The following is a 16,790-nucleotide window of genomic DNA, read 5'->3' on the forward strand; positions in this document are numbered from 1 at the left end:
GGCCTCAAGGGTTGGTGTCCTGCAGGTTTTAGATATCACCCTGGGTCAACACATCTGAATTAAATGACAGGGCTCTGGAGAACTTCAACACATGTTGAGGAGGTAATTTAGCTATTTAAATCAGCTGTGGTGGATCAAGGACACATCTAAAACCTGCAGGACATCGGCCCTTTAGGCCTGGAGTTCCCCACCCCTGCTCTAGAAGGACATTTTGTTCGCGCGTACACCTTCTCCTCTTAGATTGCTTGTTTAACCTCCACAAGGTTCAATCCTGGGTCCACCGTTATTCTGATTTTACATGCTTCCTTAAGTAGGTATCATTTAATCTTTGTGCCTGCCGTTTTTTAGCATTTCTATGCTAATGACATTCAACTGTATGTGTCTTTTAAGCCTCACCAGCTGCATAGGCTATACACCCTAGTTGACTGTTTATCCCGAACCAGTGAGTTTTCACTTTTCTGTTTCTTTTATTTAAGGAATATTTCAAAATTGTGAATTATAGTCTACTCTTCTGAAATGTTAAGGCCTTTGTGTCACTGCACCTAGATTATAGCAGATAAATCTCAGCCATGTCTCCAAGCAACACAAAATGCTACGGTCAGACTCTTAACAGACTCTAGCAAGCAAGCTGACATTTTATTCTCTTTATTGACTCCCAGTTTATTTTAGAATTAATTTTAATATTCTCACCCTTGCATGGACAACCTCCAGACTACATAACTCAACTTCTTGTTAAACACAATGCTGTTTACTGTCTTCGCTCACAAGCTCAAAATCTATTAGCTGTCCCTCATAAGACTGAAGACCAGGGGAGACAGGGGAGCTTTTCAGTCTGTGGCTCCAATGTTTTGGAACAGTTTAGCTCCTTTTAGCTGAATCTGTGGAGTTGTTGGAAAAAAAACTGTTTAAATCTTTTCCGGTTAACCAGGTTAATCTGCTGTTATTTTGTATAGGCTTATTTTTATTCTGTTTTTAATAATAATAATAATAATAATAATAATAATAATAATAATAATAATAATAATAAATGCATGCAGATTTAAAATCTATTTATTTCTGTTATTTTCTTTCTCTTTTTGACTTTGAGTTTGATGTAGCTATTGATGTAGCCGGTAATCATTCTAACATCAGACGCACAACAATGGTGACAGACATTAAGTAGCCAAGTCAGACATTTTTTTTTTCCATTACTCACTTAAACTTTACATCTTGAAAACCGTCCCTTATAGAAGTCTGCTACAAGGAAGGTGTTTCAGATCATACACTACTGTCAAATTTAATTATGTGGACAGTTTTTGTTGTAGCCCATACAAATTCCAACAGGTGGTTGTGTTGTTTAAATAATAAAGAAATTATTTTTAGAAAATCTGCTAGAAAAATAGCTTTTACTGGGTATAACCAGTTCTAAGAAGGGTGTATGTAGGATGGCCACTATTGGCCTCTCTTTGGCTCTGTGCCTGCAGTTATTTTCCCTACTTAAATATCATTCAAACACTTGGGTTTTTTTCTCACATAACTACAATTTGCTTAACCAACATCTCTTAGCAAAAGCACAACACGTTTTCTGGTAAATCCACCACTTTAGTCATGATAGGATACGAAACTTACCTTAAATCTGTGTTGTGATACCAGTCCGTTCAAAATGCCTCTAAATATTCCAAATATTGCTGCTGTGTGTGAAACATTTAGCACTGAATTTCATAAAAAGTAATGTCCAATTACTGCACGGAAATTTGTCATTAATTCTTACACGTCTCAAGTGTAAGAGAAGCTCAAACCCAGAATGAACAAAGCCGTCCCAGATGATCCATCTGTTTATCTTTTCCTCCCTCTCTCTCCTCTCAATGGTCCACCGTTTGGGTGACTAATGCATGACCCTGTAATCAGCCTGAACATAATCACGACTCTTTGAGTCTGATCCAAACATCATCCATTAACTTCTGTCACACTGCATCTCTAAGCTTTGGGCTTAAATGTCGAAATGCCAACTCATCTACAGAAAGTGGGATTAATGAGATATATCAAGAGGATATAAAGAGAATAAAGAGCCAAACATGCATTAAGTGTCATCATAATACCAACTGTAGTCAGATTGTGCAGTTGGAGTTTATGCTGTATACATGTGTGTATGGCATGAATGTGCACAACAGAACTCATCATTTACAGATACATACAGTTGGAGAAATAAGTATGTTGAATTTGTAAGTCTGCTTAGTTACAAAGAAAAGAACAGTCTCTCTCAGTGTTCATTTTAATGGGAGGAGATAAACCAAAATTCCACAAAAAAACTCAAAGTTATGAATTGAGTATTTGATCCCTTACAACCCAGCCAGAATTCTGGCTCAGACAGATTGGCTGTGTCCTAAGGTTGTCACGGTCCTGGGTCTCCTGACCCAGCGTTTTTAGTTCTTTGTGATGTTTGTATTATTGTACTTGTGTGAGTTATTCTATGGATTCTAGTTTCGATCCCTTGCCCTTCATGTTTCTCTGTGTCCCCTCTGTTCTGTGTAAGTCTGTGTCTGCATGTTTGAGTTCCCCTCTGTGTCTCTCGGTTCTTAGAGTCCTCTGCCTTATGGTTTATGTCTCTGTTTCTTAGTTGCTGTCTCCACTGTGTCAAGTTCGCGTCTCTGTGTGATCCTTCCTGTTTTACTTTGAAGGTCCGTGTCTTATGTGAATGTGTCCTGCTTTGCTTGTCTCGTCAGTCCTGATTTCTCCCAGCTGTGCCCTCCTTCTGTGTCTCATTCCCCTCGTTACTCCCCAGTGTATTTAAACCCTGTGTTTCTCTGAGTCAGTGTTGTGTCGTCCCTCATGCTGTGTGTGAGATTCTCCCCGTGTCGTCTTGTATGTGTTATAATTAGCTTTTCCCAGTTTAGTTTTGTATTGCTTGTGTTCTATTTTCCAGCAATAAAGCTGTGCTTTTGAGTTCAAGTTCTGTCCCCGTGAGTTTGCGTTTGGGTCCAATCCCTGCCTGCCACACAGCCGAAACATGACAAAGGTGGCATGTCTGGGACAAGACTGTAGACCTGCACAAGGCTGCATCAGCAAGAAGCTTGGTGAGAAGGTGACAACTGTTGGGGCAGTTATTCAGAAATGGAAGAAATATCAGTCGTTGTCTGTCTAGAACTCCATGCCTCATGGGTAAATGATGAAAGAACTGGTTCTTATACAGCACTTTACTACACTTCCGGAGCACTCAAACAGCTTTCTGTCACACACATTCATATTTCAATTAATCCATTGGAGAGCAACTTAGGGTTAGTATCTCGCCCAAGGATGTTTGGAATGGAGACTGGAGCACACAGGGATCAAACCACCGCTACAGCGATGAGGTGCAAACGGTCACAAGAAAGCTGGTGGGTCAGCTCAAAATGGGAGGAGCATGTTATTAATATCAAGGTATCTGGGGCCACAGTCAGTAGGAACACAATTGCTAACACACTACACCGTAATGGGTTGAAATCTTGCAGATCCGCAAGCAACAATTTGATAGATAGTTTCATCCCACTGCAACAGTCAAACCTGCAGCTACAGTTTATCCAAGCTGCATCCTCTGCAGCAGAAATGCAAGAACTGCATTACCTCTGAAAGAGTCATCTCCATGGATTCCCACACTTTAAATATCCAGCAGAACCAAGAGTATTTGCAGCCTCATACAAAAATAGCTATTTTCCTCTTTAAACAAATTTACAGTGGGTGAAATCTAATGACTTACTTAAACTTCATTAAGGCTTAATTTTAGGAACATAAGCACGCTGATATACAGGTGGATGCCTGCTATAGCCAGCAGTTGTCTTCTAGGCTTTAACTATATTATTTTGAGACACTTATGATGATGGTGATGCAAATGGATTGTGTGACAGATAGAAAGGTTTGTGCTCCAGTTTTAGTGAGTAAAATTCTGCCCTTTAATCTGTCTATTGCTCAGCATAACTAGCAACTAGCTGTGCTTTTGGGATGTACCCAGATCTGTGGATACACCTCGTTATCCAAGATTGCCAATGAAACTCCACCCTCTTTGTCAAAGCTTGTCACCTGTGGCTCTAAATACCAACATGGCAGTGATCAAACACTGAAACCTTAAAATGCGTTCCACCAGAGTCAATTAAAGGAGACACGTTCAAATTCCTATTTATACCATTGCACGGCACAGAGGTTGCTCACAGGATAATCCTGTAGGAGTAAGCTGAGAAAAACAACTAAAATAATTATTAACACTAGCATCTAGACAAAAAATGACAACGTTTAAATGTGAACTTTGGGGGACGCCTTAGCCCCTAGCTTACTTGAGTCCCTGTGAAAGTGGTATTCTAGAGAGTGGCTTCACAGTGGCTAGTTCATGAGTCTGTCTCGGTGAGAAAGCTGGTTTACCCGACTGGCCCATATGCACATATGACCTGCAGTCATAATTCTAAGTAAAAGCAAGGAAGTATTATTACCTTAATGATGTGCAAGTAATAACAGAAAATAGCAATAAACATAGCAGTTCTTGCGTTGTGTCTGACAAAGAAAGGTAAAAGAAAGAAAGACCTCCAAGTAAATAACTTGCCGCTCCAGCTCCTCTCCCACAGGAAAAGGGCTGCATTTATTTTTACATTAAACATAAAGGATGAACTTACATGGAACATATTTGACATAAGATTAAAAGAAAAACACCAACACAAATCCGACATACCTGACAAAGAAAGGTAAAAGAAAGAAAGACCTCCAAATAAATAACTTGCTCGCTCCAGCTCCTACGACCAAATACAAACAGTGGGGAAGAGGGCTAGCTCAACCCATCACAGCTTCCAAGCTAGCCAGAATTATATATTCATCCTAGCATTAATGGCCCCTAAAACACATTTGTGGCACACACATACTGCACATTTCTAGCATCTAACAAAAACAGGCACAATGATGACAATAACTGAACTAAAATCACAATCAGAAACAGGGTGGATAAATATACATTATATGAGCATTTTACAGTGTTGGGAAAGAAATGACACCAACCTCTCCTACAGGGGAATTGTAGAAAAGGGCCAAAGGGGTACACTGTATTTATATGGTTGCACCGAAGAAGAAGAAGAAGAAGAAGAAGAAGAAGAAGAAGGAGAAGAAGAAGAAAAGATGAGGAGGAGCTCTAACTGATAATGAATCCGGTCTTTAAGTGATGACCTGATGAATCCTGCTTCCGGGCCCAAAGTAGTCTGCATGTTGTGTGTTGTGTTTTTAACATGTTTTAATGCTTTGTATCTTGTTCTATTTAATCTCAACAAGCCCCTAAAAACAGTCAGTGATCACTGTCGGCTTCTCTCGGTTTTTATTACCACTAATCATTTTAAAGCTCAGTTTTTAAACCCTTATATGTAACTACAACCCAGCCCATGCAGCAGTATATTAATGACTAACCTCGTATTGTGGATGGATTATCTCTGTGGTTCTCCTGACTGACATTTGGTCTGTTTACAGCATCCTGCATTTGCCCCTAACCATTGGGAACCCTCACATTAACTTTTAACGAGTGGAAAAAAGTCCTCCGTTCATTAGTGTTTGCCCTTCAGCTTTACTGTTTATGTTATGCTAACATAGCTTTGTCACGCTAGCGATCATGTAGCACATTATTTTAAACCAGCTAGCCCAACTTCAGTAACCCTACAAACGTCGCTGCTGTTTACTTTCCTGTCTTCATTTATGTTGGAAGTGATAGCAGAGCTGTACGTTTAAATTTTTTCAGAATCCCTCAGTCAGAACATGGTATATTATATTTAGATGGAAGCTAGCGAGCTAACTCCCTGCTAACTTCTAACTCCGTTAAATGTCATAAATTCAGTTTTCATGGATGCCTGGATGTTAAATTTAATCCGGTCGTTAAGTGATGACGTGAGGAATCCTACTTCCGGGTCTAAAGTAGTCTGCGTTTAATATGGCTTTTGTGTTGTTAACATGTTTAATGTTTTGTATTTTCTTCTATTTGATCTCAAAAAGCTCCTAAAACAGTCAGTGATCACTGTTGACCTCCCTCGGCTTTTATTACCGCTAATCATTTATTTAAGCTCAGTTTTTAAAACCTTAGGATGTAACTACAGCCCAGCCCATGCAGCAGTATATGAATGACTAACCTCGTATTGTGGATGGATTATCTCAGTTGTTCTCCTGGCTGAAGTTTGGTCCTTTTACAGCATCCTGCCATGCGATTACATTTGTTCCTGACCACCGAGAACACTCACGTTAACTTTTATCGAGTGGAAAAACAGTTAGCTTGTTTATATTATGCTAACATAGCTGTGTCACTAGCGGTCACGTAGCACATCATTATATATCAGCTACCCAAACTTCAGTAACCCTACAAACGTCACTGCTGTTTAGCTTTCTGTTTTCATTTATGTTGGAAGTGATAACAGAGCTGTACGTTTTAATTTCCAAAACCCCGCAGTCAGGACATGCTATATTGTATTTAGATAGAAGCTAGCGAGCTAACTTCCTGCTAACTTCTAACTCCGTTAAATGTCATAAATTCCGTTTTCATGGATGCCTGGATGTTAAACTCAATTGTTACACCTGGTAGAGCAGAACGCTGATCATTTTATTAAAGATGGAAGACTTTAGACAGTTTTTCAACTCTCAGTAATGCCATAGTGATCGTTTGATATATGGACCTGCAGCGGAGTTTAGGCCCAGACGCGGCTAGTGACGTCAGACTTTACGACCGGATTGTTACACCTGGTAGAGCAGCCACACTGATCATTTTGTTACAGATGAAAGAATTTAGACAGTTTTTCAACTCTCAGTAATGCTGCAATGATCATTTGACTTAGGGACCTGCAGCGGAGTTTGGGCCCAGACATGGCTAATGATGTCAGACTTAAAGACATAACTACAGGCTTGGAGGTCCTAACAGTCATGAAGACAAAGAAGTGCAAAACGAAAAAAGATGAAAAATAGATGAGACTGCAGCCAACAAAGTGGCAAAACAGCTGTGGACACTTTTTTAACAGGATCAGTGTGTTTGGAAACATTTTTTAACCCTCTCAAGGCAGGCGTTGCAGATTTGCAACAATTAAAAACTAACAACCTGACTACCCCACATACATATTTTATGAGTTTTTTTACTCAGAAGTACCACTGCAGGACTTGGTTGTGCATGAGAGGGTTAAAAGTAAATGGCATTTTACATTTTTGCATGAGCTCCCAGGACTATAATTAATAGTTAATGATAAATCAATCTTTTCCATTTAAAACTTTGTCTCTGGATTGCGTTAAGGGATATTGATGCCGCTTATTTCTTATCTTATCTCTAAGATGAAGGCTCCAGTTTCTAAGAAGCCCCTCCTTCTCTCTAGGAAGGCAATAAATCAGTAGCAGAGGATTCAGGATGGTTGTGGGTCTGCAGCAGCATAAACCTGTTACAGTGCTGTACTAAAGCTGCAGGGCTTTATTGCTCAACTGCTCCACGTTGCATGTAGGTTCAATAATGGGTAAGGGTTACAAACTGTATGAACTTTATCATTCTTTAATGATTTTTTTCCCCAAATCAGCTGTCTGATAAAGGCAAGAAGTTAAAGGGAAAAAAACTGCTACTGGACTTTTGCTATGCATGGATCCAACTCAATGCATGCCCGGCAGGATATAATGCTAAGTAACAGACTAATAAAATACTAGAATGCTGCTCACCAAAACTCCCATTAAAAATTATCCAAAAGGCGCCAACGCCACAAACATGGTTGAGACGTCCACATCAGTGACTTGATTTAGAAGGAGTGAAACACCATGGGTTACAACTGCCAGTGCTGGAACACCTGTCAATCAAAGGAGCCGCAGGCTTAACTGAAGGCCTTATCAGTATAACTCTGTGATGATTTCTTTTCACCCGCCTTACAGTTTCTATGAAGGAGAGGTTGTCCATACACGCTGTAAACGTGCTGTTTAATGCTGTAAAGTTGGCCATTGTGTGAGTCCACACTCATTGGAGCAATCCTCAAGTGGCAGCTTGAGGAAGTGCAGTTTTTGGCTTCATTTGTCAACCCAGTTGAAGCGAATGCATTCTGTAACTGTCATTATCATCCTAGTTATAATCATCGCTGTTTCTGCCACTTCTGAGCATCCTTGTAATGCACACGCCACCTTGGCCAGAAATGTGTTTTCATTATATTTTAAGCTAAAGATTAACCACTTGGAGTCCTTTTCCAACACACACAAAAAATACTCCTTCTCATGTCCTGTCTAAGACTTTTTGTGCACATCATTTTGCTTTTTTTGCTGTTGCTAATTGCTGAAGCTCATGCATTTAATTATGTTTTTTGTTTTGTTTTTTAGCTATCAATAAAATACACCACATAACCGAAATTGAGAGATTCTGTAACTTTCCACAGTAAGGGCAGTTTCAGTAATTTTCCACAACAGGGGTAAAAGGACAATGTTCAGTCCAGCAGTTTGGTGGTGCTCAGCTGCATGCAGCTACCTAAACGTTTGTTACACAACCTTGAGATCAATTGCACTTCTCTTTGATGCACTTTTGCACGTCTATTTCTGTGTTTCACGGCCATAACTGTACAGCTGCATTGTGCAGGGTTTCTTTTTTAACCTCCAATCAAAGAACAGTAAGGTACAGTAAAAACATAAGTCAGCATAACTATCAGTGGTATTAGCTGGTAAGTTTGTGTAGTGGTGCAGATGTTACTGATTACTGTGCATCCAAACCCAGATCTGGGAAATTCCATGACATCAGAAGAGTCCGTCCTTCTGTGTATAAATAGGACGGCTTAGTGGTAATGTGCAATAAAGAAGAGGCACAAAATAAGGCAGCATCACAGCTGGGAAATTTCATCAAATATGGAGAGACACATTAATGGTAAGACTTTTTCAGTGGAACTTTTAGTTTAGTTTGCAAAAGATCACTTATAACACTTATGTTATATGCACTTCACTTAGCACAAACTAGCACATGCTGCATCTTTTTAGGCGCTATAAATTATATTCTTTCATAAATGTAATGCTCTGATATGTTTAAAGTCATTTTGTATTTTTATTCTTTATATTTTATTCATGCACAGTAGAAATCAATCAGTATTCCTGCAAGAATAACAACTAAAAATGATGTTTTGAGCTTGATAACCTCATCAAATTTTGGAACAACACTCAGAGGGAAGGAAAAACATTTTAAAAAGTAAAAAAGGATTTTGAATTCTTTAACTCAGTTCCTCAGAAAGCCTTCCACACATCTAAACTTGTCGCTTTAAAGACCTTTAAATATTCTATTTGTTATCTCTCTGCACTGCTCTGTATCTGCTGGAAATAGCCCGGCCTTGAGATAACGCTAAAAGGAAAAAAACTGAATTTGAAATTGTTCTTTTCAAATTGAAAAGTAACATTTGTCTTTAATTGAATTACTGGAATGGAGTTCAAAAGATAAGCAGCAGTTTGTTTTGAGGGTGACTGAGTTCATTAAGTCCTACAATTTGGACTGTTGCCATAACTGACAAGGCCAGAGGTCAGCCAGCTCAGAGGTCAGGTGACAACTTGGACAATCATGCCAAAAGAGTGCAAGAAAGATATGACAAGACATGAGAGGGCATAGCACAGTGAGATTTTAAAGTTACACTTACACAGGGAAAAGGTAACGTAAAGTACAGTTAAGTGGCAGGTGACGCTTGAGCACAGGGTTAGTTCAAGCAATCCGCAGAGTCAGGAAGGGCTGCAATCAGCCTATCAGCTCATCTCAGTGCCAGCCCACATTATCTGATGACTCGGCTGACATGTTATGTGCATCCTATTGGCAAATTAGATATGGTGTGTGCTATTTATGCTGCTCCAACCTGCATGGAGTCGCTGCTGCCTCGACATGCTGCTTTGCAAACCCACCTCCCTCCACTGTTCCTTCTTTTCATGTTTTCTGTGCTCTCTCTGCCTTTTTGGTTCCCCACATGTGCATTTAGAAGGGCAGAGCAGATGGATCCTGCCAAATATGTGCATTTATGCAGCTGCTTTATTTTTTTATGATAATTATGCAACATTAAACTGGAAGTAACATTTGTGTAAAATCACAAATGTATAAAGCTGCCATCACATGAAAGCTGTTTCTTTCATTCATGATCTTAATGCCTCGAAATGAATTTGAAGTGAATCAAGAAATCGTTGGAATCAGAAGGAAAACTAAGAAACTAGAAGCAGGACTGGGTAATGAAGTGACATGTGTTGTTCCTTTCTTTTATTTTATGCAACAAGGGGACAAAAAAATGTTGTACTTATGAGACAGAGTAAGGCCCATTTTTTTCTTTTTTCTTTTAAGGTGTGAAGTCCTGCGAAAGCCAGGCCCCTGTGACACAACCTGAAAAATGTTCTCCAGCTGGCAGCTTTGATGTGAGCAGCTCCACTGCAGATGAACAAATAGCAGAGTCCTTTATCAGACAAGCAATGGAAATCATTGTGGACGAGGCAGTGAAGAAGGCCACTAACGTCCAAGAGAAGGTAACGCATTGTTGTATTTATTTATTATTTGAAATCCAGGGTATTTAAAATGGATTTAAAACATGGAATTCCAACTACTTTCTTTGAAAGTACAGTGCAATTATATTTACCTATAAATATTTAAAAGTTGGCACTCTAGAATAAGGGGATAACAAGTTTGTTTTTTACAAGAAACAGTTATAGTGTAAGTAATTTTACACAGATGGCAGCACGGTGGTGTGGTGATTAGCACTGTTGTCTCACAGCAAACATTTGAATTTCAAAAGGAGTTTACAGGAAAGTGCAGCGCACTTACAATGCATGATGTTATTCCAAAAAATTACCAAGAAATTAGCTTGGCAGTACTTAAAACGATTATAATAATTTGTTACACTTGCTGTAACACACCTGAAGTTATGCAAGACTTAAAATTACACATGCACCACCTAAAATTAATTATGACTATTTAAAGACTACATACACTTACTTACAGTTTAAATATTCTTTGTTTCGTGTAGCAACCTGACATATTTATTATAGTGTACCTACATTTAAGTATTTGCGAATTTGCATGAAAATATAATTACATTTTAATTATTCATTCAAATTCCATTTAATTGCAGGGGATTATAAAATCCTTGATTATTTTATCTTACACCGTGCTTTGGCACAGCCCTTAAGTTTGAGCTGTATTAGCTTGTTTTTGTTTACTTGTTAAACCATATATATTATAGACCAACTTACCTGTGATTGGCTGGCCCTCCCTAACAAAGGTTGGTGTTCTCACATTTTAAAGACATCGACCCGTCATACAGAACAAAGACAAAGCTGTGAGCTGACACTGTAGTTATATTTAATATAAACATCCATCACTGTAACAGTATGTAAATGACCAACAATAAGGAAAAGCACTGGTTAGTGGTTGCATTTAAAATCAGCAGCATTTAAAAAACATTAACAACAGAACTGAATCTTAAAGTTATAATTATATTGTTTGTTTCTGTCTAAAGTAATCAAATTATATGTATATATATTTATATTTAATTTATATTTAACATGCTTTTTTTTAGTTTTGTCTCTTTAGATGGTGGATAGTGTAAAATATGCTTCAAGTATGGTTATTGGTTGACCTTGACAGTGACACCTCTGTGCCTGTTTTCCAGGTTTGTGAGTGGCACTCCCCCGAGCAGCTGAAGAAGCTGCTGGACCTCGAGCTGAGAGACAGAGGAGAGCCGGAGTCTGAGATCTTGCAGAGATGCAGAGATGCCATCAGATATAGTGTCAAGACCAGTGAGTGTTCATAACTTTCAGCGACTGCCTACAGTATATAACGGTGTGTATTTATGTTATGTGCATTTTTAAGCACCTGCTTTGGAGGAAAAACAACTAACATGATGTGCCCAAACCAAAAAGAAACAAACCAGAACTCTTATTGTAAACTTAAACTGAACATAAATTTGAACTAAACATTTTCTTGCCTTTACAATTTGTCATACTGATTTCTAATGATGACAGCTTCACTTTTGGTGCTTCTTCTGTTTCCCACAAGCCATATGCCATGCAATATATACCTGATTGTGTAATAATAAGCATCAGTGCTCAATGAAGCAATCTGTTCAATGCCCCAGTTTACAGGACATGAAAAAGCACAATCAGTCAGTAACTGAAGACAAAATGAATATCTCTGGGCTCTACAGACAGATTTGATGTAAGCTGTCTATATGCAATGCTCTTGGATTTAAAATTTAAGAGGAGAAAGTGTTAAGATCTGACAAATTTGACGACTTCCCAAATTTCAAGATCAGAGGAGCCTCTAAGTAGGTCTCCTGACAGCCAGATACATAATTGTTCATCGATGTGCTTGCATACTGAGTGACTGTGACACAAATTTGCATTGCACCAATATGAAGTGTATGATTCAGCACAAATGTTATCAAATTAAAAGGAAAGCCACACTAATAGTTAGTATATGATCCTAGCTGTGTACTGTATTTCTGTCCCATCTCTGTAGGTCATCCCCGTTTCTTCAATCAGCTGTACGCAGGGATGGAGCCCTACTCTATGGTGGCAAGCTTCATTGCTGAAGCAGTCAAAACCAATCTGTGAGTCATACAACTTACTGTAAACCTGTAAGTCACACATGGAGATATTTATGCTGTCCACTGCTCTGTCAGGAACTACACTACACATTAAATCATACGCATATGTGGTTTCCGTCAGGTACACATATGAGGTGGCTCCAGTGTTTACCTTAATGGAGGATGCTGTGCTCAGAAAGATGATCAAGGTGATTGGCTGGGAAGAAGGAGGTGATGGAATCTTTAACCCAGGTACACTCAACTTTATACTTGTGTGTCCAACTGGACATCAATAAATGGGATGTTTGAAATCAAGAAAGATCTTTATCTTAACAAGTAAAGTCATCTTGGGACAATTACCTTTCAGGTGGCTCATTGTCCAACATATATGCTGTGAACTTGGCCAGGTACCGCTACTGCCCAGATTTCAAAGAGGTTGGCATGTTTTCTGCTCCGCGACTGGTCATATTAACGTCCCAGGAGGTAAGTGTGGATAAGAATTAGGGTAAGCCTAGAGTGTTATTAGCTGGTTTTCCAGAAAAGATGTCACTGCCTGCATAAGATTCACTACAAACAAGCAATATAATAATACTCAGTATAACTTACCTCCAACACATAGATCACATAGATGACCACCCCTCCCTTAACCTGAACCTGGTTCTTTCTGAGGTTTCTTCCTGTTAAAAGGGAGTTTTTCTTTGCCTTGCTCATAGGGGGTCATATGATTGTTGGGGTTTTCTCTGAAATATTGTAGGGACTTTACCTTAGAATGTACATGTAAAGCACCTTGAAGCAACTATTGTGATTCGGTCCTTTAGAAATACAAACGAACTGAGCTGAATGCACAAGTTTAATGCTGGAAAGCAGTGATACTGTAGCCTGTTTCATACAAATATTAACTGAAGTAAACGGTTTCCTTGCTTCATTCAAGATTAAAGAGTAATTCATTAGGAAACATTAAAATAAAACCCATGAGTTATCTGGAAGTATTTGGTGTGGTTGTGGAAGCCGGCAACCAGCACAGGCATGCATATTTACTGACAAACTCTTGCTTAATCTCTTTCAGTGTCATTACTCCATTTCCAAAGGAGCAGCTTTAATGGGGATCGGCACGAAGAATGTTTATACTGTCCCAACTGATGAGAGGTGCACTGTCTGTTTCACGCACTTTCCTTTTTTCTTTAAAATTCCTGATAATCTATGAATGCAGAGAGACAGAGTAGAGTGACTGAATTGAGGTTGTCTCGTGTCTTTTTCAGAGGAAGGATGATTCCCTCAGCCCTTGAGGAGAAAATAAAGTTGGCAAAAAGTGAGGTTAGTCAACCATCTTATTTTCCTGAGCTACCATACAAAGAGTCTTGAAATGGGAAATGAGCCAAAGGATAATATCTCATTCTGTGTGCACAGGGTGCAGTTCCCTTCATGGTAAACGCCACCGCAGGAACCACGGTGCTCGGAGCCTTCGATCCCATCGACGAAATTGCTGACATCTGTGAGAAGCACAACTTGTGGCTACATGTGGATGTGAGCTCATTATTTAATCAAGTCGTTCATTTAATCCCTCCTGTCGCTCAGCGTTGCTCATCAGTACTTTCCTCTTCTGTCTGTCTGTGCTCAGGCATGTTGGGGAGGAGCAGCTATCATGTCTAAGAAGCATAAACACTTGTTAAAGGGCATCCACAGGTAAACACTACGTACAAATCCCCCTAAGCATACAATGTAGTAGCTGATTTTTTTCAGCGTGACACACAACTGCAACTCTCTGTATAATACATAGAAATATATTTTAATTTCTACAAGTAAGCGTTGTCATTTAATCGTGCAGATTTTTATTGTAGTCCCTATAATTTTATCTTGTGATTTTCATTCTTTATCAAAAGATCAAGACATACTATCTATACATCTGCAAACCAACTTTTCTGTTACTGGTAAATTTGGGCTTCAAAGAAGAACGTAAACTTGTAGAACTGCATCCTACTGAGGTGGAATGTAACCTCGCTCTGTCATCTTTCATTTGTTTGATAAAGAGTTGACTCTGTTGCTTGGAACCCTCACAAGATGCTGATGGCCTCTCTGCAGTGCTCTGCTTTCCTGGTCAGAGACAAAACGGTGAGTCTGATAAGTCTGATAAGTCATATTTGCTGAATGAAAAAACGAATACCACCAGTAAAACCAGCAAGAGTGACAGCAATGTCACAATGATCCACAATGATGTGCCACATCAACAGAATGTGAGTCAGGTGTTCAGCTGGGACAGATGCCCTTTACATCCTCTATCCTGTGTTTTCATTTCAGTATAATCATAAGAGATTAAATTTCTTTTTTCTTGTTAAGTCTTCCTCACTCTGCTCCCTCAGAGTCTCCTGCAGCGCTGCCACTCTGCTCGGGCCTCCTATCTCTTCCAGCAGGACAAGTTCTACGATGTCAGCTACGACACGGGGGACAAGTCGGTGCAGTGCAGCAGGAAGCCAGACGCCTTCAAGTTCTGGCTCATGTGGAAGGCTTTGGGAAGCAGAGAGCTGGAGCAGAGGGTGGACAGAGCCCTCGCCATGGCAAGGTCAGTGTGGGCAAATAGAAATTATCAGTTGTCCTTCACAGTAAAGTTATATTTAACTTTTACGTTTACTGTCTCACAGCCATGACTGCTGATAACAAGTACAGTTTTCCCAGTTTCCTTAATGTAGAAGGCAGTGCAACCACGTTTCATTGTAATATTAAAATTTCAGATCAATCAAGAAGACATTTTGATTTCTGTCTCTTTTTTAAACTGAACACTGAAACCTGACGTGATGCAATTGTAGGTATCTTGCAGAGGAGATCAAGAAAAGAGAAGGATTCCGTCTTGTGCTGGAAGTACGTACTTGCATATTCATACATGACTTGAAACTAAACCCCTAAAGCTAACCTTCATTTCCATCTTTAAGGCAGTATTATTTAAACTGTTTTTCTCTGCAGCCTGAATTTGCAAACGTTTGCTTCTGGTACCTTCCGCCAAGCCTGAGGAACCTTCCCGAGAGTCCTGAGCTCTGGAAGAAGATCCACACTGTAAGGAGTTCATCACTGCAGAGGGTTATTTTAATGTATTCTAATGCTGACATGAAGAGATTATTCACTTTTACTTTGGCAAATGCATGAATTCTATTGTGATAAACAAGAAAAGTGTGACCCTTTCACACACTGCTGCCGGCTTTTGGTACATTAATATGGAGTAAAAAGTCACTGCAGTTTCTACCCTGCTCCTCTAGGTGGCCCCAGTGGTGAAACAGCGAATGATGAAGACAGGCAGCATGATGACAGGCTACCAGCCTCTTGGAGAAAAAGCCAACTTCTTCAGGATGGTTGTGATCAGTCCTCAGGTCAGCAGGCAGGACCTGGACTTTGTCCTGGATGAGATCCATAATCTGGGAAAGGACTTGTGATTAATGATCGGCGTATGCAAAGAGCCTTCCTATGACACAGATGGATCTGTCAGGAATTTTCACAGCACTATCAGACAAGTGATGCAACTTAATAACAAAGATGTCTGATTATCTGTAAATATTTCATCTGTAAATACCAACCAGACAACTAAAATAAATGTCAGAATTCCACACGCTGTATAACATTTGTGTTTTGTTTTGTTTTATCTAAATATATATTTGTCTTTCAGCAATGCCCATGTGTTTTCGCTCCCTGAATAATTATGTTATGCATTGTTATGCAGGCCAGTAACAGCCAAACCGGTCTTCATGTTTTCCATCCCATTCTTGTAAACATGACATGGTGTCAAAGATACTTTGAGGGAAATTTCTTCAATTTTAGCATGAAACATCAGGGTCACTGTAAACCCACAAAGTGCAGCTTTGGTCATAAAACAAGATCAACCTACGTAGTAATTATTCACACAAATATTTAGTAGAATAAAATGAGGAAACACTGATATTTCTTAGAAGGTGAAAAGTCAATGTGAATTTAATTCAATTCAATTTTATTTATACGGCACCAAATCACAACAGCAGTTGCCTCAAGGTGCTTTATATTGTAAGGTAGACCCTACAATAATGCATACAGAGAAAAAAACAACAATTATATGACCCCCTATGAACAAGCACTTTGGCAACAGTGGGAAGGAAAAACTCCCTTTTAACAGGAAGAAACCTCCAGCAGAACCAGGCTCAGGGAGGGGCGGGGCCATCTGCTGCGACCGGTTAGGGTTAAGTTAGAAAGAAAGGAAGACAGAATAAAAGACATGGCTGTGGAAGAGAGCCGGAGATTAATAACAAGTGTAATTCATTGCAGAGAGGTCAT

The 16,790-nt window shown here is 39.4% G+C and overlaps 1 protein-coding gene across 1 annotated transcript; it reads left to right on the forward strand.

The window, feature by feature from the left end:
• Positions 1 to 8,706: 8,706 nt before the first annotated feature.
• LOC146658465 (acidic amino acid decarboxylase GADL1-like) lies at positions 8,707 to 16,088 on the forward strand. The gene is made up of 15 exons (XM_085421689.1): positions 8,707 to 8,830; positions 10,268 to 10,446; positions 11,589 to 11,715; positions 12,437 to 12,527; positions 12,646 to 12,755; positions 12,871 to 12,986; positions 13,570 to 13,649; positions 13,763 to 13,817; positions 13,911 to 14,027; positions 14,122 to 14,186; positions 14,531 to 14,612; positions 14,861 to 15,060; positions 15,305 to 15,356; positions 15,459 to 15,548; positions 15,749 to 16,088. Exons 1-15 carry the CDS (start codon positions 8,812 to 8,814, stop codon positions 15,920 to 15,922), a joined length of 1,557 nt encoding a protein of 518 aa, XP_085277815.1. The 5' UTR covers positions 8,707 to 8,811; the 3' UTR covers positions 15,923 to 16,088.
• Positions 16,089 to 16,790: the final 702 nt, after the last annotated feature.

This window comes from Rhamphochromis longiceps, linkage group LG11 (assembly GCF_057381845.1).
Source record: "Rhamphochromis longiceps isolate RC_006_pf linkage group LG11, R_longiceps_female_GT1.1, whole genome shotgun sequence".
In the NCBI taxonomy this organism is placed as follows: Eukaryota; Metazoa; Chordata; class Actinopteri; order Cichliformes; family Cichlidae; genus Rhamphochromis; species Rhamphochromis longiceps.